We start from the raw sequence: 24,419 nt of genomic DNA on the forward strand, positions 1-24,419 counted from the left end.
CATAAAGGGTACTTGATAAGAACTCCTTTTCAGGCTTAGTTAAGGTAGAAAGCCAGTGTGTTGTAAACTAAAAATAAAAATAAAAATAAAAAAATGAATATTAAAAAAAAAAGGTAGAAAGCCAGGCCGAGGGTTCAGTTAGGTTGATGGTTCTAAGATCCCAAGGATGGGAACTTATTGAATCTGAAGAGGACTTGATGGAAGAGGTGTATCAGGAATGGTGTGAGGGGCCTACAAGAGTTTGAAATGAAAACAGGAGGGATTATGTGGAGGGGGTTCATATCCGTGTAGGCCCCTCAGGGTTAAGTTTGAATTTTGTTAAATATCTTCAGGGGAATGCTGACTTTATAGAACCTAACCTCAGAATGTAACTGACAAAGTCACACTGTCTTAAAAACGTCCTGCTTTGCATGAAACGTACATATGCCTTCCTGGAATTAGCCCCCATTGAAATAGATTGCTGACAATAAGATTGTAAGCCCTGTGGTCAGGGATAGGTGGGGTTGGTGAAATTGTGGTGTTTTGCTTTAGGAACTGTATGGGGGGGAGAAAGCCAGTGCTCTTTCTCCTTGCCTGCCTGTTTGCTGCATCGAGGAAGTTAATAAATCATCTCCTTGCTGAATTAATAGTCTCTGAGAAATCTTTAATTTGAGTAGGGGGGCATACCACACATAAGGTTTCTCCATTGCTAATAATGCTAGCTTTTTGTTATATACTTTTAATTATTTAAAAGGGACCCTTCTATGCCTGTGCTTTGTAAGGTTTATTTTAGTTTATGAGTGAGTGTTGTACTTTGTTAAAGGCCTTTTCGGCATCTATGAATATAATCACGTCTTCTGGTGGTGTTTTAAAATATGATTTATTGTGTTAATTTTCCTCAGTGTTAAACCATTTTTATGTCTCTGGCATAAATCTGACTTGTTTCTAATGAATAAGTTTTTGATGTTGCTTAAATCTTTTTGTTGTGATTTTATTTAAAATTTTATATTGATATTCCTTAGTCTTATTTGTATATAGTTCTCTTTCTTTGCTTTATCCTTTACTTACAGGTAGTAAGTAGCAGAGTTCTGGCTCCATATCCAGTGTTCTTTCTAGCATACCACACTGCCTTTGGAATTTGTCCACTTATCCCACAAACCAGTATTCTTTCTCCAGTACTGCCACTGATGGAAGTTTTGTTGGAGAGCATTGTTGGTCTAGATACACACAATTATGTTGAGCAAACTCCTATTCCAAAGGCCCTTTGATGCATTGTTCTTCAATGAACTCTTCTAGAATTTAACTTTTCTTCTAATTACCCCTCTTTCCTTTATTACTTTTAATGATTTTCTTCTAGGGGAGCTTAGAGCATATGTTGGTTGGTTGTGTTGTACTAAAAAAGTAGAAGTTATCATTTATTCCAATACCCTGATTGATGTATCTTTGCTGGGTACCTCACTTTTCTAAGAGTGTACATGCTGTGGCTCAGTGGCAACTAATTTAGAAATCCATTAACCATTTGGTGGCTTACCTAACCCAGTTGCCAAATCTCTCACCTAGCATGGCTGCAGGCCACATGATTGCAGGCCACCCTTTACTATTTGCTCAAGAAGCCTCAAAGAGATTTCCTGATTGAAGGAGAAGCCACCAGAGTTTCTAGATTTCTTTACCTTGTCTCCTGTTGCTGTTGGCTTACTTATTTTCTGAACCTCTTCATTGCTTTGTACCCATGTACCCCTAACTGCAGTCTACTAGGGAAGCTTCTGATTTTCTTTTGATGATCAGCTTTAAGGTATACTGCTGACGTCCTTTCCTGGTTCTAGGTTTGAACCTCTCCTTCCGTGACCCAACACTGTTCACAATCTTATAGGGCATGGCTTTGTACAATATTTTGGAATAAGTGGAGACGGGAAACTGTGAGAGCAGTAAGAAAGGGGTGACCTATGAATGAGTGAAGTCTGGTGTAGTGTAAAAAGGGAGAAAGTTATCTGATTGGCATGACACGGAAGGAAGAAATTGTATTTGGGCACCTGAAAAAAGGTAGTGAAAGTGAAAGCCTAGGAATCGAAGGGCTTCGATTTGTTTTTTAGAGGGGGGAAGAATTTCCATTCTTGGTTATGAGGTGTTTGGGAAAGGGGCTACCACATTATGCCGTAGTCATTGATAGTTTGAAATGGGGACAGGGCATTAGAGTAGATGTGTCCAATGAGTAGAAGCCCTGGAGCTGAGTACAGGGGAAGATGCTGTGAATGGAGATTTATATCATTTATTTATTTTGAAGGAAGTTATCTATATACCCCTGCCTGTCTAGCATACTACTAAACATATAATAAGTATATAATAAATACTTACTGGTGAATATTCAATTAAAATATATATTGAGCACCTGCTGTGTGCTAGGCACCATAGGGAGATAAAAATAGATACAATACAGTCTGTGTCCTCAGGGAACCCAGTAAGACAAACAATGTAATTGAGGTTCAGCTCCCAAGAGAGTGGGCTTTGAGCACAATTCTTGAGACTTTTTTGTATTAAGGTGGACTACTTCCTCTGCTTTTGCAGTCTGGTGAAGCCCTTCTCAGAATAATATTGTTAAACCCATAAAATAAGATTATATTAAAATAAAGATGTAATTTTTTTTCCTATCCAAGTTCATGGACCCCTTGAAATTCATCCAAAGATACATTTTTTGGTTAAATGGTTCTTTGGTTAAGAACCTCTGGTTTAGAGAGAGAAGAATCAAAATTGAGAATAAGAGAGCACTTAAGGAGCTTAAACATTCTAATTCTCCTTCCACATGGCTGCCAAAGTGATTTTTCTTAAGCAGATAGCTGATCAGGTCACTTCCTTACTTAACAAGCTCTTTAAAAAAAAAACAATAAAACTTTTCATTTAAAAAAATTTTTAACATTAATTTAAAAAGAAATTGAGTTCCAAATTATCTCCCCCCAGGCCCTCCCTTCTCATTGAGAAGGTAAGCAATATGATATCAATTATACATGTGAAGTCATGCAAAACTTATTTCCATATTAGCTATGTTGCCAAAAATAAAAGCTCACAATAAAAAGCAACTAACATAAAGTGAAACAAGTATGCTTCATTCCTTACTCAGCGTTCATCAGTTCTCTTTCTGGATGTGGATAGCATTTTTCATCATGGGTCCTTTGGAATTGTCTACTCAATAAAACTTTTAAAAAATATTCAGTATTTTATTCACCCTCCAATTACATGTAAAAACAATTTTTAACATTTGTTTTTTTAAAATTTTGAGTTCCAAATTCCCTACCTCCTTCCTCTCCCCCCTCATTGAGAAGGCAAGCTATATGATATAGGTTCCTATTTGTACCTTCACTTAACATCCATCCTGAGGTATGGTCCTCAGAAATGAGCACAATTCTCCAGATATGTTTGGACCAGGGCTAAAAAGGATGGGACTAACTCCCTGTCTCAGAGGGACTAACCCTCTCTCTCATTCTGGATACCATGAATGTCTTAAGGCTGATCCCGTAAGCTTTTTTGGCTACCACAAAACAGAAGAAAACAGAAGTGCTGAGCAAACTGTAACTGACAACCAAGAATAATATACTGAGGCCAGAAATATCCAGATACCATTGGATATTATGTTGATTAGCATAGCTGATGCACAGGACCAAGGCAGAAGGATCCTTGGGACCCAAATGCCCCTAGGTAAAACCAAGTACCAGGAAGTCACAAGCCAGAAAGTGTTTTTACCTGTGAAGGCTCACGTTAGCCTTCTTTAGATTTTTGTAGAAAATGAGAAAAAGATCAGATTGGAAACTACTGAGGCTATATGAGAATTAGTTGAAGGAACTAAAGATGTTTTACCTAGAGGAAGACTTGTAAGAGACTTGATTATTTGTTTGAAGGGCTGTCAATGTAGATTCCAGATTAGAATTGTTTTTTAGAACCATGGATGTTGTAGGGTAGTAAATTTGAGCTCAGGATCAAAAACCTTTCTAATCATTAGACCTATTTGTTAGTGGAGTGGGCACCATCCCTGGGAAGTCTTCCAAAGCAGAACCTTGATGATCACTTATTAAGGGTTTTGTAGATAAGATTTTTTGTTCTGGTATTGCTTGAATTAGATGGATTTTGAGGCCTTCTGATGCTGAGATTCTCTTAAATTTCAACATACGTGTATGTTTCATATACATGTCCATACATTAGGTCTTTTGTCCTTGGCCATTCTTCCATGGTCCTGAATTTAAGTTTTATTTCTGATTATTTTAATATGATAGTTAGATCTTTATGCACAGTTAGTTACTACTAGCAGCTTATACATAAAGTTTCACTGAACAGAGATTGCAAGCTGGTAGAAACACTTTTATTATATATATCATTTCACATCTCTGTGTTTTTTTTAAACAGATAAACGATCTGAGACTGCTTCTACAAGCAATGAGAAGTCAAAAAACAGTGAGATTTGCCTTTACTACATCTGGAAATTCTGCAAACAAAAAAGTAAGTTGAATTTGTAATGGGACAGTAAGAAATAGCTCCTACTTTCCATCCTGGTGTAAACTTGCTGTATAGAATGGCATTATAAATTGGCAGTTAAAGTTGACACAAATTCTATTTTCCAAGTTTGAACTTTGAGAAATTGTCTTCTTTATTATTATCATCCTATTTTAAAAAAAATCCAAGGTTTGGGTCTTTTTAGAGAAGAGGGGACTAAAAGACAGACTTAATATTTAAAAAAAACCTTTCAAGAAACAAGGGATCAAATCCAATTAAAGCTAAAATTTTGTGCCCGATTGAGTTTTGTGTGTGTGTGTGTGTGTGTGTGTGTATACTTGAATAAGTTTTATTTTTGTGTACGTCTAATAGTATTTTATGTTCATTGGAGATTTCATTTTTTTCCCAGATAATTGTAGGAATATTCATTACAAGTTACCTTACCGATGGCAAAAGTTGGAGGGCACTGTTTGGAATGATCTTCCCATGATGGAAGGGATTGAAAAAATCTTTTGTGACCCAAAGAACTCTAGGTAAGGTGAGATTTGCATCCTTTTTCCTGACCACATGTGACAGCTCGGAATATATTGCCCATTATATTCCTTTAGATTCTGGTGGTGTTGAATCATAGAAAAGACCTAGTGAACACTGATCTACTTCTCATGGAGAGAAAAACACATAATGTGACTATGTTTGACAAGGATGGTTTCATTTTGTTGAGGTGATTTTTCCAATTTGTAAGAGCTATGCATAACCTTAGAATTCACTCTGCTCAGATGAATCCTAACAACTGAAAAAAAAATAGTTATTTTTTCATGGTTTTCTTTCTTTTGGTATGTGCCTTCTTTCACAAAATGACTAATATGGAAATATGTTTTGCATGATTACACATGTATAACCTAATCAAATAATAATCAAATTGCTTACTGTCTCAGGTGGGGGGGAAGGGAGAGAATTTGGAAATCAAAATTAAAAAAAAGAATATTAAAAATTGTCTTTACATGTAATTGGGGAAAATATTATTTAAAAAACAAAAATAGTTATTACATAATATAATATATATGTATTATATAAAATTAAGATTTTAGACTTATTCATTGTAACAGGTAACCAATTCACTTGAATGTTGAAATGAGGTCCATAAATTTTATCTAAATAGTATGCTGGCCATTTAACTACCTGGGCAAATCACCTAACCTTAGTTAAATTGGGGATAATAATATTTATAATACTTTCCTCAATGTGCACAGTGCTTTGTATACCTTGAATATTTGTTATGCCTGAAATATTTTGTTCGTGGGAGCTATTGTTATCACTTGATATTTTTGGAGTTAATTCCAAATGTGAATAATTTAGCAACTAAGTAGTTACTACTTGACCAGCAATGAACTGGCTACTAAAGGGAACTCTGAAGGAATAACTCAGATTTAGTTTATGAAACTGCTTTACATACAGTTTAAATTTTTTTCTTTTAACATATCTTTTATTTTTATATTACCTTCATTTCACAAACACATCCCCATCCCTAAAAAATAGCCATTCCTTGTAACAAAGAATAAAAAAAGGAATGAGGAAGAATTCTGTTTAACAAGATCAACCAACACCTCTATTGTGAATGACAGTAGGTGTGATATTCTACCTTGTAGTTCTCCACTTCTAAAAAGAAGGGAAAGAGGTGCTGTGAACCAGTGGTCTAGCTCCCTTGTTCCTGTGGTTCAGTTGGAGAATTCCCAATTTTGACTTGCTTTGGGGTGCAAGAGAAAGTGAACTCCCTGCAGGAAGGAATCCACAGAAAGCTCTTTATTCCATCCTTTGGCCCTAAGTCTGTAACCCCACATCTGCCGTTACTTTTTGAGTAGTACCTTTGATAGCTAAGCTAGACTAGGTGTTTCAGGCAGCCCTTTCTACCCTTTTTCATCTAGAATGTTCAAAGCCTTGGGCCTGGTGATTGGGACTATGCTTTCTCCTTTTTCTGTATTATCCTGAAAGAAGACATTATTTTTCCTCTAAATTAGGGATAGGGACTAGACTTGTGATTTCATTGGTATAAGATGTTCCCAGGTGAGGAAACTCTCTCTATAAATACAGGTTGAAAATTTCTTGTCAACTTATAGTCTTAGAGATTTGCCTGGAGATAGTGAGAGGTTAGGTGATTTTCCTAGTACATGTCAGAGGCAGGACCAGAACCCAGGTTTTCCTGATTCTGAGACTAGCTCTCTGTCCAGTACCCCAAGTTGCTTCTCTTTATTAAACTGCCACTACATCACATCACCCTGTCTCTTTTACCTAATTTCTTTAGGTTGAGCATTGCCTTGCTGCCTAATAGAAGGAATGAAGCTAGCTATTCCCCTTCAGGGAAAGGCACCTTAGGTCAATTGATTGTAAAAGTTACGGGGTTCCCCAGTTAAGCTCAAGAAGGGAACTTGGAACTTGCTTTCCTCCCTTACTTTATAGGTTAGAGTTTTCCCCATTTCTCATAGCAATACACTCAAGGTTGGAGAGATAATTTACTATGACACTTTTTCTTCTCTCTTGTTTAGATATGTTTCCCCAGCCCCATCTCCCTCTTCTCCCTCGTACATCAGTTTCCTGTTCAACTTGGCCCTTGGTCTTCCGCCTTTTTTCCCAAATGTTGGAGTCCAGTGAGTAATGCTTATTCTGTTTTTCCATCCTCATCCTTTCTTATGGTAGAAGAATTATTGAGTGATGAAGAGAGACTAGACAGTAAAGAATCTTCTGGAGGTACCATTCTTCCCTCTTTCCTCCCATCCTCAACCACTTGAAGCCAATATTGGCATAACCACCAAAGATACAACATTGCTAGGCACAAAACAGCAAAGAATGGCAGAAGGAAAGCCCAAAGCCCCTCCTATTATGTAATTATAGTCTTTAGTTTTTGTTTGTCTTATAATTTACCAAAATGTAGGGTTCTCATTTAATGATCATTGAGTTAAAATGCTGCTAGAGGAAAGGCGTCATGTTAATATCGACATTCTTACTATAAATGAAACTTAAAAAAAGGGAAATTGCTGCTAAATGGAAGGGCGACTTATAGTTTTTTTCTTCAGTAAGCAAATAAAAAGTCAAAAAAATGAAAAAATGGAAGAAAATGGGAAATATCTTATTGACAAAACCATTGACCCAGAAAATGAACTGAGAGATAACTTAAGAATTATTGGGTTACCTGAAAGCTATGATTAAAAAAAGAGCATAGGCATCATATTTCAAGAAATTATCAAAGAAAACTGCCCTGATATCATAGTTCCAGAGGGAAAAATAGAAGTTGAAAGAATCCATGGATTACCTCCTGAAAGAGATCTCAAAAGGAAAATTCCCAGGAATATTATAGCCAAATTCTAGAGCTCCCAGATCAAAGGGAAATTATTGCAAACAACCAGATTCAGATATCAGATTCAGATATTCATTCATTCATTCATTCATTCATTCATTTATTCATTCATTCAGATATCATGAAGCTCCAGTCAGGATCACACAGGATTTAGTAGCTTCCATGTTAAAGGAGAAGAGGGCTTGGGATATTATGTTCTAGAAGGAAAAGGAGCTAATGTTACAACCAAGAATCACCTACCCAGAAAAACTGAGCATAATCCTTCAGGTCAAAAAAATGGGTATTCAGTGAAATAGAAGACTTTCAAGCATTCCTGATAAAAAGATCAGAGCTGAAAAGAAAATTTGACATTCAAACACAAGACTCAAGAAAAGCATAAAAAGGCAAACATGAAAGAGGAATCATAAAGGACTTAATGAGTTTAAACTTTACATTCCTCTGTGGGAAGATGATACATGTAATACCTAAAAACTTTATCATTATTAGGGCAGTTAGGTGTTGTCTATGTAAACAGAGGGCATGGGTGTGAGTTGATTATGTTGGTATGATCTAAAAAAAAAAATGAATGAGTGAGAAAGAGGGCAGCACTGGGAATGCATAGGAAAAATGTAGGAAATTATCTCACATGAAAGAGTCTTTCAAGAAAGAGCTTTTAAAGAGGAGGGGAAAATGGAGGTAGGTGAGCAATGCTTAAATCTCATTCTCATCAGAATTGGTTAAAGAGTGAAGAATATCCATCTATCTATCTGTCTGTCTGTGTGTCTATCAACGTACATATATCATATTCATATGGGTGTAGAAATCTATCTTACCCAATAGGGAAGAAGGAAGGAAGGGGGATAAGAGAAATGAGGGTGTAATAAAAGGAAGGGCAGATTAAAGGAGACAGTGATTAGAAGAAAAACAGACTTTTGAGGAGGGACAGGATGAAAAGAGAGGTTGATAAACAGAAGAAAATAAGATGCAGGGAAATACATGGTGAATGTGAATGGATTCAGCTCACTCAAAATGGAGGTGGATAGCAGAATGGATTAGAAATTAGCATCCAACAATAATTTGTTAACAAGAAACATTATTTGGAACAGAAAGATACTCGTAAGAGTTAAAATAAGCTAAAGAGTTGAGATAAGGGGCTGGAGCAGAATCTATTATATTTCAACTGAAGTAGAAAAGGCAGGGGTAGCAATCATGGTCTCAGACAAAGCAAAAGCAAAAAATAGGCCTAATTAAAATAGATAATCAGGGTAACTACATTTTACTAAAAGGTACCATAGACAATGAAGCAATATCAAAAATTTTTATAGCATGTTTATCTGTCAAAGACTTCATTTCTCAAATATATAAGGAACTAGTCAAATTTATAAAAAATAAGAGCCATTACCCAACTGATAGCTGGTCAAAAGATATAAACAGGCAGTTTTCAGAAGAAGGAAATCAAAGCTATCTATAGTCATATTTTAAAAATGCTTTAAAATTTTAAAATGGTTCATTAAAGAAATGTAAGTTAAAAACAATGCTGAGGTACCACCTCATACCTATCAGATTGGCTAACATGACAGAAAAGGAAAGTGACAAGTATTGGAGAGGATATGGAAAAATAAATGGAAAAATAAATACACTAGTGCATTGTTGGTGGAGTTGTGAACTGGTCTAATCATTATGGAGAACAATTTGGAGCTATGTGCAAAGGATTGTAAAAGTGTGCATACCCTTTGACCCAGCAATATCACTACTAGGTCTGTATCTCAAACAGATAAAAGAAAAAGGAAAAGGACCCATATATACAAGAATATTTATAGCAGCTCTTTTTGTGATGGCAAAGAATTGGAAATGGAGGAGATGCCCATCATTTGGGGAATGGCTGAACAAGTTATGGTTTATGATTGTAATAGAATACTATTGTCGTATAAGAAATGATAGGGGGATGTTTTCAGAGAAACCTGTGAAGTCTTATATGCACTGATACAAAGATAAGTGAACAGAATCTGGAATTCATTGTACACAGTAACAGCAATATTGTAACAATGATCAACTGTGAAAACCTTAGCTACTGTAATCAATATAATAATCCAAGATAATTCTGGAGGATTCAGAATGAAAAATGCTATCCCACCTCCAGAGAGAGAACTGATGGACTATGAATGCAAATTGAAATATTATTTTCTCACTTTATTTTTCTTGCATTTTTTTTTGGGGGGGTGACATATCTAATATGAAAATGTGTTTTCCATGATTTTACATGTATGATTGATATCATATTGCTTGCCTTCTCAATGGTTGGGAGAGGAGGTTTGGAATTCAAAATTAAAAATGAAAAAACAATATTAGAAATAGATTATAAAATTTAAAAACAATATCAAAATATATAGTTATATAGTGAGTTTTATACAAGATAAATAGAATAACTAAGAGGAAAGGCACTGGAATTAAGACTTTCTGTCAAAGGTAGGATTTTAATTGGGACTTACAGGAAGTCAGGGATGTCAGTCGTTGGCAGTTGAGGAGGGAGAGAATTCCAGGCATGGAGGATAGCTAGAAAAAAATGCCCAGAGCCAAGTGATAGCGTGTCTTGTTCATGGGACAGCCGGGAGGCCAGTGTGACTGGATTGAAGAGTATATCTTGGGGAGTAAGATGTAAAAAACTGGAAAGGGAGGAGGGGGATAGGTTATAAAGGGCTTTGAATGCCAAACACTGTTTTGTATTTGTTCTAAGAAGCAACAGCAAGTCACTGGAGTTTTCTGAGTAGTGGGGAGACATGATTGGACCTGCACTTCAAGAAAATCACTTTAGTGGCTGAATGGAGGGTGGATTGGAGTGGAGAGACACTTGAGTCAGGCAGACCCACCAGCAGGCTATTGCAATAGTCCAGACATGAGATGATGAGGGCCTGTACTAGAGTGGTGGCAGGGTCAGAGGAAAGAAGGAGACATATTCAGAAGGTATTGCAAAGGTGAAATAAGCAGTACGTGGCGACTGCTTGAATATGGGAGGTGGAGGTGGTAAGAGAGAGTGAGGAATTCAGGATGATCCCTAGGTTGTGAGCCTGAGGGACAGGGAGAATCGTGTTTCCCTCTGCAGTTATAGGGAAGATAGGAGAGGGGAAGGGTGTAGGAGGAAAGACAATGAGTTCTGTTCTGGACATATTGAATTTAAGATGCCTACTGGATATCCAATTTGAGATGTCTGAAAGGCAGTTGGAAATGCGATGTTAGAGGTCAGCAGAGAGATTGGTGCACGAAAGATAGATTTTAGAATCATCAACATATAGCTAGTAATTATATCCATAGCAGTTGATAAGATCACCTAATGAAGTAATATAGAAGGAGAAGAGAAGAGGGTCCAGGACACCCACAGTTAGGTGGCACAGTATGTAGAGTACTGGACTTGGAATCAGGAAAACTTGAATTCAAATCCTGCCTCAGATACTTCATAGCTATGTAACCCTAGACAAGTTTCTTAACCTCTTACTGGCAAATTCATCTGTAAAAATGGGATGGTAATAGCCTCTACCACAGAAGGTTGTTGATCCGAGTTTTTAAGGCTTTCAAAGTTGTTTTTGTTTATAATATTATTGACATTGCATCATTGATATGCCTGGGTCTGCTAACTTCACTCTGCATTAGTGCGTATGTCTTCTCAAACTTCTGAAAACTGTCCCTTTCATCATTTCTTATGGCACAAAAACGTTCCATTGCATTCACGTGGCATAATTTGTTCAGCCACTGTCCACTTGATGGGTACCCCTTTAGTTTCTGGTTCATCTGTTTTTGATCTCATTGTGGTATAGGCTTAGTAGTGACATTACTTGGCTAGTTTAGTGACTTTTAGGGCATGGTTCTAAACTGCTTTCTAGAATGGCTAGACTAATTCATAGTTCTTTCAATGGTGAGTATGCTATTATATATTTGTTTTCCTACAGCCCCACCCCCAACAATCATCATTTTCCTTTTTTGTTGTTTTTGTTAATCTGATAGGTATGCGATAGAACCTCGGAGATGCTTTGATTTGAATTTCTCTAATTGTGATTTAGAACATTTTTATATGGTTGTTGAGAGCTTGGTTTTCTTCCTCTGATAACCACCTGCTTATATCCTTCTGTTATTTGCCTATTGGGGAATGGTGCTTGTTCTTAAAAATTTAAAGCAATTCCTTATATATCTTAGATATCATATCTTTATCAAAGATACTTTGCTGCAAAGATTTTTTTCCCCATTTAACTGTTTTCACTTCTAATTTTAACTCCATTAGTTTTATTTGTGATAGATATTTCCTTCCTCACTTTTCTGATTTGTTTATTATGCGACCTTTTAAAAATCTAAATTGTTTCCTCATTTGGAGCTTATCATGGCATATGGTATGAAGTATTTGTCTAAACCTAATTTCTCCCAGACTGCGTTCTGGTTTCCTCAGCAGCCATTATTAAATAGGGATTCTTTTTCTTCTATATTGTACCTAATCCATTTCTCTGATTGACCTCTCTATTTTTTAGCCAGTATAAAATAGTTTTGATCATTCCTGCTTTGTAATACAGTTTAAGATCTGGTGCTTCTGGACCCTCTTTCTTCCCACTCTCCTCCCCCCCCATTATTTCCCTTGAAGTACTTGATCTTTTATTCTTTCAGATGAAGATGGCCATCTTTTTTTTTTCTAGCTCTATAAAGTAATGCTTTGGCAGTTCAGTTGGCATGGCACTGTATAAGCAGATTTAGGGAATCTTGTCATTTTTATTAGATTTGAACAACAACCACTAGTAATTAACATTTCTCTGTTTATGTCTGTATTTCTGTAAATAGTGTTTTGTAATTGTGTTTTGTAGAGTTCTTATTTGTATCTTGGTAGGTCAATTTCCAAATGTTTTATATAATCTGTAACTATTTTGAACAGAATTTCTCATCCTATTTCTTCTTGCTTGGTTTTGTTGGCAATACACAGAAATGCTGATGACTTATGTTGGTTTGTTTTATATCCTACATCTTTGCTAAAGTTGTTGTTTCCATTAATTTTAGTGGCCTTTTTAGGGCTAACGAATTTTTGTTGAATTTAATTGAATTTGAGCTTTACCCAGATCCTTAGTGAGATATGCCCACACATGAAGATACTGGTTATAGATTAAAGGTAGCCCTGTTGTTTCCCATGCATACAAAGCCACACTTTTAATATACTGGACCATCTATTTTAAAGACCTATTCTGCTTCATTTCTGTAGAATGGGAGATCTGGACATCAATTTTGAGACTATGACCTGTGGTTTGAATCAAGTGCGTCGTCTATCTACCCCCTCCTCTGTCACCAAACCTTCCAATATTCTCTTAACCACAACATGGCTCTGGTATTGGCTGAATGACAATGGTCAGTGGATTGAATATGGAACCCAGGTGAGTGGCTGTTCACTCCAATTTGCTTTTTGTGGGGCTTTCACTGGGTTATTAGATTTGGTCTACATGTGAAGATCACTTCGATATTCATCTAAGCCAGCTGGGAAAAATTTGTATTCTCTGTGTGTATGTGTCCGTGTGTGTCTGTGTGTGCCAGTTGCATAATAGTTTTGCAGAGAGTCACTCTGAATGTAACCTCCATGGAAAGTTCCAGCTTGCTCAGTTTCTTACAACTTTATAATGCCTGAGCTTAGAAGTTCTGTTTTTCTTTGCCACTCTCCAACTTGGGACAATGGATTTTTTTTACTTTTGGATAAGACTAAGGTGAATGAGGATATGATTCCATGTCTCATGCACTATTTCCACTTAAACTTCAGTGATATCTCCTGTATATCAGTCGCGTTTGGAGAGGAGAAAGTCATCAACTATATAGACAGGTGAAATAAACTGTAGGCTTCAGAAATGTCAGCCACTTATTTATAGAGGAAGCTCAGTTTATAGCATTTGTCAGACTTGGAAAAGGATTTAGGGAACTGAATAGTCACTTGCTTTACCTTCTCTCCTTTCTGGGAATCTAATATGGGTCAGATTAGTCTGTGGTTCCCAGAGAGGTGTGGGTTATACTTGGTGTAAATAACCCTGGAGTCATGCTCAATCTGAGGCTATCTTCACCCTGACCACCTAAGAGGTAGCTCTGGTATAGTGAAAGAGCAATGGGTATTGGGTGGAAGAGACCTGAGTTTTAATTGCACTTCCTACACTATGGATAAGTTACTTAACTTCTTAGTTTCCTTATCTTTGACAAGAAGAGTAGTGTTAAGGCTTTATATTGTATATAATAGATTAATTATAGGTTTTATTATTGGACAGTCCAGTTGATGAGCTAATAGAAGCCACATTATTCCTTCATCTATTGTATCATAGGTTTGCCTACTAGCATAAGAAAGTAGGTTCCCTATACTTTCTTATTTCTTGTTAATTTTTTTAAAAACCAGTAGTTAGAAAACAGAGTCAAAATGGCAGAATGAGAAGAAGCATATTTGCCTTGTTCACCTAGCACACCTTCTCCAAAACAATCTTGAAAATGCCCCAGAATAAATTCTAATGGGGAAAGCCAAGAAAAAGTCACAGTGAGTAATTCTTTAAGCCCAGGGAGACAGAGAGGTTTGTGGACACCAGGCACAGGCATTAACTAGACACAAGCCACCTAGCAGCAATAAGCATTCTAATACCCAGAGATGGAAAGGAGATTGAGACAAAGCACAAGGGAAAGAAGCACCAGAGAAGAAAGGGATCTTAGGGGATCCCTGAACTAGCACTGGGTGCAGAAGCAGGTGCCATATGGCAGCTGTGTCACCCATTACCCACTACCAGGTCACAGATCCAAGGTAGAGAAGAGTAGTCATGGGTAAGGAGGGTGTGAGTGTGTATTGAGCAAGGACCAAGTTCCAAAAATGTAGTCGTGTAGCTCTGAGTCCAGGAGTAGTGCTGATGCTCACTTCTAGCCTTTAGCCTAGCGCATAAGCCTGCAGTGGAATAATCAGGGCAGCATTCCCAGACCAAAGGAGAGTGGGCAGTTCAGTCACTCTGAACCTGCAGAACTTTCCAGCATGCTAATGATGAGTCAAGTAGCAGTCTATGTAAATTCCACAACACAGAAGCCAGTAGACCCAAATCTGGGTCAGGAACTTGCAGAACTAAGACCAAGAGGGCAGTGAATAGACTTCTCCTCAGATTATACCACTTTCAGAGCACTGAAAACATACAGGCCCTGAGACTGAGCTGTGAATGTATCAGATGGCCTTAAAGGGACAGAAGCTCAGACCAGACATCTCCCCAATACCCCAGAAGTATACAGAATCCACCATATGCATAAAAGCCAAAGTAAGGAAGCAGGCAGAAAAATGAGCAAACAAAAAACAATTTGACCATAAAGAATTACTGTGGTAACTCAAGCTCAAGACACAAACTCAGAAAAAAAAATGACTTAAATAAATATACAATCAAAGCCTCAAAGAAAAATTCAAATTGGATGCAAGCCCAACAAGAATTCCTAAAAGAGTTGAAGAGTTTTTTAAAAGAGCAAAAGTAATTGATTTTAACAACTAAATAAGAGTGGTAGAAAAAAATAAAAAAAGAAACGGGAGCTATCGAGGAAAGATTAACTTGTACGCTTAGGAAAGAAAGAACTAGTTTAAAAACTTGGTTAAAAATTAACAATTAAGCTTGACAAAAGAAAGTGCAAAACATTATTGAAAAAATAACTCTTTGAAAGTTAGTGTACACCACATGGAAGCTAATGACTAATACATCAGAAATGATAAAGCAAAGTCACAAGACTGAAAAAATTGAGGAAAATATGAACTACCTCAGAGGAAAAACAATTGATCTGGAAAAAAGGTCAGCCCAATGCCCATTGCTCTTTCACTATACCAGAGCTACCTCTTAGGTGGTCAGGGTGAAGATAGCCTCAGATTGAGCAGGACTCCAGGACTATTTACACCAAACAAAAAAAGAGTCTAAGCATCATATTTTAAGAACTCATAAAAGAAAACTATGCAGATATTTTAGAAATAGAGAGCAAAGTAGAAATTAAAAGAATCCACCAGTTGCTTCCTGGAAAAAACCCCAAAATGAAAACTCTCAAGAATCCTATAGCCAAAATTGAGAGGAAGAAGAAACAAAAAAAAGAGAGAGAGAAAGAGAGCAAATAGTATGTAACAGTGTTCCAATTTTCCCACATCCTCTCCAGCATTTATGATTTTCCTGTTTTGTCATGTTAGCCAATCTGACAGGAGAGATTGTGATACCTCAGAGTTGTTTTGATTTGCATTTCTCTGATCAATAGTAATTTAGAGCATTTTTTCATATGCCTATAGTTCTTTTTCTGGATATGGACTGCATTTTCCATCATGAGTCCTTGGGAGTTGTCTTAGATCTTTTCATTACTAAGAAGAGATAAGTCTATCAAAGTTAGTCATTGCACAATGTGGCTGTTATTGTGTACAATGATCTGCTGGTTCTGTTCATTTCACTTAGCATCAGTTCATATAAGCCTTTCCAGGTTTTTCTGAAGTCAGCCTGCTCATAGTTTCTTATAGCACAATAATATTCCATTACTTTCATATACCACAACTTGTTCTGCCATTCCCCAGCTGATGGGCATCCCTTCAATTTCCAATTCCTTGCCACCACAAAAAGAGCTGCTATAAATATTTTTATATGTGTGGGTTCTTTCCCCATTTGTATGATCTCTTTGGCATACAGCCTTAGAAGTGGTATTGTTGGGTCAAATGGTATGCATATTTTTATAGCCCTTTGGGCATAGTTCCAAATTGTTCTCCAGAATGGTTGGATCAGTTTACAACTCTACCAGCAATGCATTAGTGTTTAAATTTTTCCACAGCATTTATCATTTTACTGTTTTGTCATGTTAGCCAATCTGATAGGTGTGAACTGGTACCTCAGAGTTGTTTTGATTTGCATTTCTTTAGTCAATAGTGATGTAGAACATTTTTTCATATGACTATAGATAGCTTTAATTTCTTCCTCTGAAAACTGCCTGTTCATATCCTTTGATCATTTATCAATCGGGGAATGACTTGTATTCTTATAAATTTGACTCAGTTCTCTATATATTTGGTTGTAAAAATTCTTTCCCAGTTTTCTGCTCCCTCCTAATCTTGGATGCATTGGCTTTGTTTGGTCAAAAATTTTTCAATTTAATGTAATAAAAGTATCCATTTTGCATTTCATAATGTTCTCTATCTCTTGGTTGGCTATAAATTCCTCTCTTCTCTATAAACCTGACAGGCAAACTATTCCTTGCTCTCCCAGTTTGATTATAGTATCAGCCTTTATATCTAAGTTGTGTACCCATTTTGACTTTATTTTGGTATTTGGTATAAGATGTTGGTGTATGCCTAGTTTCTGCCATACCATTTTCCAGTCTTCCAAGCAGTTTTTGTCAAATGGTAAGTTCCTATCCAAGAAGCTGGAGTCTTTGGGTTTAACAAACAGTAGATTACTGCAGTCATTGATTACTTTGTCTTGTGTACCTAACCTATAGCAAAACAGATTCTTAAGGGGAAAAAAAAATGAGAAGGAAAAGTTATGAGAATAGGATAGAAGGAAATATACAATCAGCAATCATAACTGTAAATGTGAGTGGAATGAGTCACTCATAAAACAGAAGAAGATAGCAGAATAGATTAGAAACCAGAATTAAACAATATCTTGTTTACAAGAAACACATTTTTTATAGCCCTTTTTAAAATTTTTTTTATTTAGTTTTCAGCATTGATTTTGAATTAAATTAAATTGAATTGAATTAAAATGAACAACTGAAGCACAATCTATTAGGCTTTAGCTAAAGTAAAAAAGCCAGGGGTAAAAATCATGATCAAGGACAAAGCAAAATAAAAAATAGAACAAATTAAAAGTGATAAATAGGAAAGCTACATAAGAGTACCATTAATATCACCACTGAACATATGCACCAAACGGCATAGCATCTAAATTTCTAAAGGAAAAGTTAAATGAGTTACAGGAGGAAATAAAGTACTTTCCAGCATTCTTCATGAAAAGATCAAAACTGAGGGAGTAGATGATCTATAATAATGGGGGACCTCAATATACCCCTCTCAGACCTAGATGAAGATAAACAAAAAATAATAAAAGAAGTAAAGGACCCGAATAGAATTTCAGCAATGTTAGATGTAGCAGACCTTTGGAGATTAATAAATGGGAATAGGAAGAAGTTTATCTATTTCTTAGCTATGCATGTCATTTTCACAAAAATTGCCTTCTATTAAGGCATAAAATCTTCACAGACATATTCAGAAAGGCAGAAATATTAAATACATCTTTTATGGACCACAGTGCAAAGTTATGTTCAGTAAAGAGTTACTGGAGAAATGATTAAAAACTCATTAGAAACTAAATACTTTAATCCTAAGAATGGATCAGTCAAAGAAAATTCATAAAAACAATAATTTCATTAAATATAATGGCAGCAATGAGACAACAGACCAAAATTTGTGGGATGCAGTCAAAGCAGTTCTTAGGGAAATTTTATATCTTTAAATTCTTGCATCAGTAAAAGATAGGAAGAGTAAATCCATAAAATGTTCATACAATAAAACAAACAAACTAGAAAGCCACCACGTTAAAAGCTCCCAATTAAACACATTGGATATACAATTAAAAAAAAAACCTAGAAAAAGAACCAATTGAAAATCCCCAATTAAACACCAAAATGGAAATCCTGAAAATCAAAGGAGAGATTAATAAAATTGAAAGTAAAATACTATTGAGCTAATAACTAAAACTAGGAGATAGTTTTATGAAAAAACTAATAAAATTGATAAACAAATGGTTAATTTGATTAACAAAAAGAAGTGAACCAAATTACCAGAATCAAAAATGAAAAGGATGAATTCACAACCAATGAAGAAGAAATAAAAGCAATTATTAAGATTTTGCCCAACTATATATACCAGTAAACCAGACAGTCTAAATGAAATGGATAATTATTTACAAAAATATCAATTGCCCAAATTAACAGAACAGGAAACAGAATACTTAAATAACCCTATCTTAGAAAAAAAAAATTGAGCAAGCCATAAATGAACTCCCTAAAAGAAAAAAAAACCATAGGACCAGATGGATTTATAAGCAAGTTAAAGAACAAGTAATTCTAATACTATATAAACTGTTTGAAAAATAGGTAAAAAAGGAGTCCTACCAAATTCCTTCAATGACAAATATGGTTTTGATATCTAAACCTGAGAAAATCGAAACAGAGAAAGAAAACTATGGACCAGTTTTCCTAATGAATGTTGCTACAAAAAAACTTAAATAAAATACTAGCTAGGAGGTTACAGTAATATATCACAAAGATCACACCCTATGACCAAGCTAGATTTGTACCAGGAATGCCTGGCTGGTTTAATATGAGAAAACTGTAAGTATAGTTGACTATATTAATAACAAAAACTACAAAAGATTATTTCAATAGATTCGGAAATTTTTTTTGACAAAATACAATATCCATTTCTGTTATAATACACACACACACACACACACAAGCATAGAATTAATGGAACTTTAATGGTAATTAGTACTTAAAAACAAAAGCAAGCATTACAGTTTATATAATGAGAATAAGCTGGAAGCCTTTCCAGTGAGAGCAGGGGGGAAGCAAGGATGTCCATTAACTATTACTATTCAGTATTGTCTTGGAAATGCTAGCTATAGTAGTAAGACAAGAAAAAGAAAATGAAGGAAAAAACATAAGCAAAGATGAAGCAAAATCATCACTTTGTCAGTTGATATGAAAGTTTATGTAGAGTATACTAGAGAGTCAATTAAAAAACTAATTGGAAAAATTAACAACTTTGAAATATACAAAATAGAGGCACACAAGTCATTAGTATTTCTGTAAATTACCAACAAAGCCCAGCAGAAAGAGATAGATAAATTTCACTTACAATACTATGAATAGTATAAAATGCTAAAATAAAAGAATATAAAATCCTAGTATATAATACTAGTATAAACAGTATAAAACACTAGAAGAATAGTATAAAATATTAGACTTGGGAGACTACTTACCAAGACACACACAAAAACTTTATGAACACAATTACAAAAGATTCTTTACTCAAATAGTCGGATCTAAGTGGAGAAATTAATAGGTACACAGAGCCAATATGATAAAATGATGGTATTTTCATAATTAATTTACTTATTCAGTGCCATATCAATCACACAACCTAAGAATTGCTTTATAGAGTTGGAAAAAATAACAATTTATCTGGGGAATAAAAAGTGAAGAATATGAAGGGAATCAATGGAAAAAAATGAGAAGGAAGGAGCCTAGCAGTACCACATCTCAAATGATGTGCTACAAAGCTGTAATCATCAAAACCATTTGATATTGGGCAAGAAATAGAGAAGTTGATAAGTGAAACAGATTAGCTATACAAAAGCAACTGAACAGAGTAAACTAGTGTTTGATAATCCCAAAGATTCCAGCTATGGGTGCAAGAAGTCTCTATTCAATAAAAACCTGTTGGAAAAACTGGAAAGCAGTCTGGAAGAAATAGGTATAGACCAATATCTCACACCGTTTTCCAAGATAAGTTCAAAATGGGTACATGATTTAGACATAATGGGTAACATCATAAACAAATTAGTGGAACATGGAAGAAATCACCTGTAAGATCTGGAGATAAGAGAAGAGTTCATGACCAAATAAAAGAAGGTTAAATAGACATTTTTTGTTATTTATAATTGAAAAGGCTTTGCACAAATAAAACCAAAGCAACTACAACTTGAAGAAAGGCAGGAAACTGGGGGAAAAAATCTTCTTAGCAAGTTTCTCTGATAAAGGCCTCGTTTCTAAGATTTCTAGAGAACGAAGTCAAATTTACAAGAATAAGAGCCATTCCTTAATTGATAAATCGTCAAAGGATATGAAGAGACAGTTTTCAAAGGAAGAAATCAAAGCTGTCAATACCCATGTGAAAAAATGCTATAATCACTAATGATTAGAAAGATACAGATTAAAACAACTCAGATTGGCTAAGATGACAAAAAAAAATGACATCCTAGAGGGGAAGTGGGAAAACAGGTATTTAAAGAACTGTTGGTAGAGCTGTAGACTAGTCCAACCATTTTGTGCCCCAAAAGGTATTGAACTCTGCATACCCTTAGACGAATAGTAAAGCTAGTAAAAGCAATACTTTTATTAGATTTATACCCCAAGGAAGTAAAAGAAAATGGAAAAGAACCTATATGTACAAAAGTATATATAGCAGCAATTTCTGTGGTAGTAAAGATTTGGAAACTGACAGAATGCCCGTCAATTGGAGAATGACTGGACAAATTGTAGTATATGAATATGATAGAATAGTATTGTGTTGTAAGAAATGATGAAGGAGATGGTTTCAGAAAAATCTGAGAAGACTCGTATGAACAGAGATGCAAAGTGAAGTGAGCATAGCTAAGAGAACTATTTATATAGTGTCATACATGTATATGGTCAGCAACATTGTAAAAATAGTCAACTCTGAAAACTAAGTAACTCTGATTACCATAATGATCAACTATAGTTGCAAAGGACTTAAGAGGAAACATGATAAAGCACCTCCAAGATAGAGGACTGATGGACTGAGTTTGCAGAATGAATTATATTTTCCTTCTTCCCTTCTCTTCCTTCCTTCCTTCCTCCCTCCCTTCCTTCCTTCTTTCTTTTTTTTTCTACATGGTAATGCAGGAACTTGTTTTGCATGACTATATATTTTTAAAATGGCTTTTGTTTTTCTTGTCTTCTCAATGGGTGGGGAGAGGGAAATGGAAGGGAGAGAATTAAAAACTGAAAATAAAATAAAACGTAACTAAAAAAAATAAAGTCAGTAGTTAGCTTGGCTTATAAAATAATGTGTTTTCTTTAAAAATGAGGTGAGCAGCTATTTGAATATGAGCCAGGTCCACTGAATTGGTTTCAAGGGGGTGGGTTTCAAGAGTACTTTCCCCTTTCCTCTTTAACACTCCTACTGCTCCCACTTTCCCACAGCTCCTTGGTTTTTTTTTTTTAACCAATAACTGGTAGTGGCTTTGTCTAGTCATTTCCTTCATATTGTACCAACTGATTTTTTATTTTATTTTTACAAAGTTGAATTTCCTGTGTTTTCTAATTAAGGTCATAAAAAGTGGTCCATATTTCAGAGCCAAAAATAAAGGGATATTACACATCTTATATCCATGTATGCATTTTTTTTTCAAAGTTCTCAAAATTTCTGTTTTTTAGGGTGAAAATCATCCTACTTCTTCAGTAACATCTGTAGATATAGAAACCGTATTCCTTGCTGATTCATATGCCACTGTAGACTTTCAAGCGGGACATCAGTTCTATGAAATCAACTTCAAAGGTATAATACTTATGCTTTCCTACTTAACCAAAGAATGGTAGATTTTAATGCCTGGTAGATTTTAATGCTGCAGCTGTTAGTTAAACAACTACCCACACCCTGGTACCCACACCTTGAAAGAAGCAAAGGAAAAAAGATATTTTATTGAATTAAATGCTATAGTGTATCAGTAATTAAGGTGGGACTTTTTATTGTTTTCTCTTTTGGAGCACTTATTTAATCAAGTGCCTTGATGTGTCCGGCCTTTGTTTCTTTGATTAAATCAGGAGTCTTTCGTGACCTGCTTACCTCAAGGGAAAGCCTAGTTTCCATGGGTTTGAGTCACCCTTTGACCCTGCACAGGGTATATAAACTCAGAGGTTGGCATTTTGCCTTTGGGGCTCACTCATGGAAGGAGTGTTGAGACTCTGGGCAAGCTGTTGTAATCACCCCTGCCATTACTAACTCAGACCCATTGGTGCTTCTCTTTTTGGTAACTATGTATGTGGTATCTTGATTAGACAAAGCCTGCCTGTTCAGTATTGTTATTTGATCTGTTGATATTTTCTGTTTGTAATTTTTATTTGTATTTCCTCTGGAATGAATTGTTATTTGGTCTTTCTTTTTTTATTGTCTCTGTTTATAATTTGTTTGTATTTGCTCTGAAGTTCAGGGTGCTGGCTTTCCCCCCAGAACTAAGTGAATGATATATGTATGTTTAATTAAAGTGAGATTGTAAACCCCTTAAAGTTGCTTTCCTTAGAAAAGCTGATCAAGGAATCTGTGCTGGCGGCCCTTCTGTATGCTGTTGTTATTGGCCTTAACACAGCCACAGTAGCGGCAAGCCACATTGTTGTTACATATACCCATATTCAAATGGAAAGCAATATCACAAATATTAAAACAATTTAAAGTGTGAGTTTCTATCCTTATAGCTTCCTGAATATGGGAAGAAAGTGAGGAGGCAAAAGCAGGATGGCCTGAAACATTCAATATGAGAGAATTAGGTTCATTAAAGGTAGTGAGTCATAGTAGGATGAGTTTTGAACTTTGAGTCAGGAGAGATCTAACTTCAAAGCCTGCCTCTTAGCATTTATCTTCTGTATGACCTTGGGTAAGGTACCTAACATCTCTGAATCTGGGAATAGTAATCCCGTCAGTATGTAGTGTATGTAGTTTTACACAGTTGTTGTAAGGACCTAGTGAGATCATGTATTTCGAAGCCTGATGCATACTGAGTGCTATATAAATATTAGCTATTATTATAATGCTTGTCATTATCATTATCACTGTTTACAAACCTTCAAGCAAAATCAAAACTGTTTTGCTTGCAGACAAGGTTGAAGGGTAGAAGAATGATAATTTTGACTTTGTGCACATGTGTCCCAGCTCTGCCAGTTTCTGACTTCATCACAGATTAGCTGTGAGAGATCCCCCTCCTTTAGGAGAGAGGAGCCAGATGTGATAAATTGAGTCTGGATTACAATTTGGACTCTTCATGACATTGGGGGACAGGAAGTAATTCTCAGTGATTGTACTTGTGTGCTGCTGCGAGGTGTCTTGTTTGTTGGCTATATTTGAGTGAGACTCACTGGGTCCTCAGCAGCCAATACTTGGTACTCTTATCACCATGTTAACCTTAAAGGCAGTGTAAATGCCACTCTTATTTACTTTGGCTGCTTCTGAAGCAACCTAAGGACATAGCTTAGTTGATACAGCCAGAAGGTCCAGAAATGGAGGGAATGATGCCTCCATCAACCTTCTCTAACACCATAGATGAAATGGCTTTCAGGATAATTGAATCCCTTGGGACTTCGTGTGTGTGTGTGTGTGTGTGTGTGTGTGTGTGTGTGTGTGTGATTTTAAGATATAGTTATTTTACTTTTGATTGCTGAAAAAAAACTACTATCTCTAATTTCTCTTCAAGAAATGGTTCAGAGAAATTTGATATCCCAAACCAAAAGAAAAGTATGTAGGAGGCCAAAATTTGTATCCCCTGAAGATGTGGATAAAATAAGGAAACGGTGAGTACTTAATGACATTGCTTGAAGGTAGGAAAAGAAAAGTTGTGACATAAGGCCCCTTCTCAAAAAAAAAATCTCTTTAGCTAGAGGTAGCTAGGTGGCACAGTGGCTGGACCTGGAGTTAGGAAGACCTGAATTCAAAATCAGCCTCAGATAATTACTAGCTGTGAGACCCTGGGCAAGTCATGTAATCTCTGTCTCTTCTGTATCAGTTTCCTCAACTGTAACATGGATAATAACATCACCTACCTCCCAGGATTATTGTGAAAATCAAATGAGATAATGTTTGTAAAATGCTTAG

At 35.7% G+C, this 24,419-nt stretch overlaps 1 protein-coding gene across 2 annotated transcripts in view; it reads left to right on the plus strand.

Moving 5' to 3' along the window:
- LOC118851926 (protein mono-ADP-ribosyltransferase PARP12-like) overlaps positions 1-24,419 on the plus strand; it is a 67,949-nt gene that overhangs the window by 30,025 nt on the left and 13,505 nt on the right. The window contains exons 4-9 of one of the 2 annotated variants that reach the window (XM_036761513.1): positions 4,369-4,461; positions 4,865-4,988; positions 6,996-7,097; positions 13,011-13,179; positions 21,995-22,115; positions 24,022-24,118. In XM_036761513.1, the coding sequence (XP_036617408.1) occupies positions 4,369-4,461; positions 4,865-4,988; positions 6,996-7,097; positions 13,011-13,179; positions 21,995-22,115; positions 24,022-24,118 (706 nt within the window). The remainder of the gene's footprint in view (positions 1-4,368; positions 4,462-4,864; positions 4,989-6,995; positions 7,098-13,010; positions 13,180-21,994; positions 22,116-24,021; positions 24,119-24,419) is intronic. The other variant, XM_036761514.1, reaches the window with a different exon arrangement.

The sequence above is a fragment of the Trichosurus vulpecula genome, chromosome 5 (assembly GCF_011100635.1).
Source record: "Trichosurus vulpecula isolate mTriVul1 chromosome 5, mTriVul1.pri, whole genome shotgun sequence".
Classification (NCBI taxonomy): domain Eukaryota; kingdom Metazoa; phylum Chordata; class Mammalia; order Diprotodontia; family Phalangeridae; genus Trichosurus; species Trichosurus vulpecula.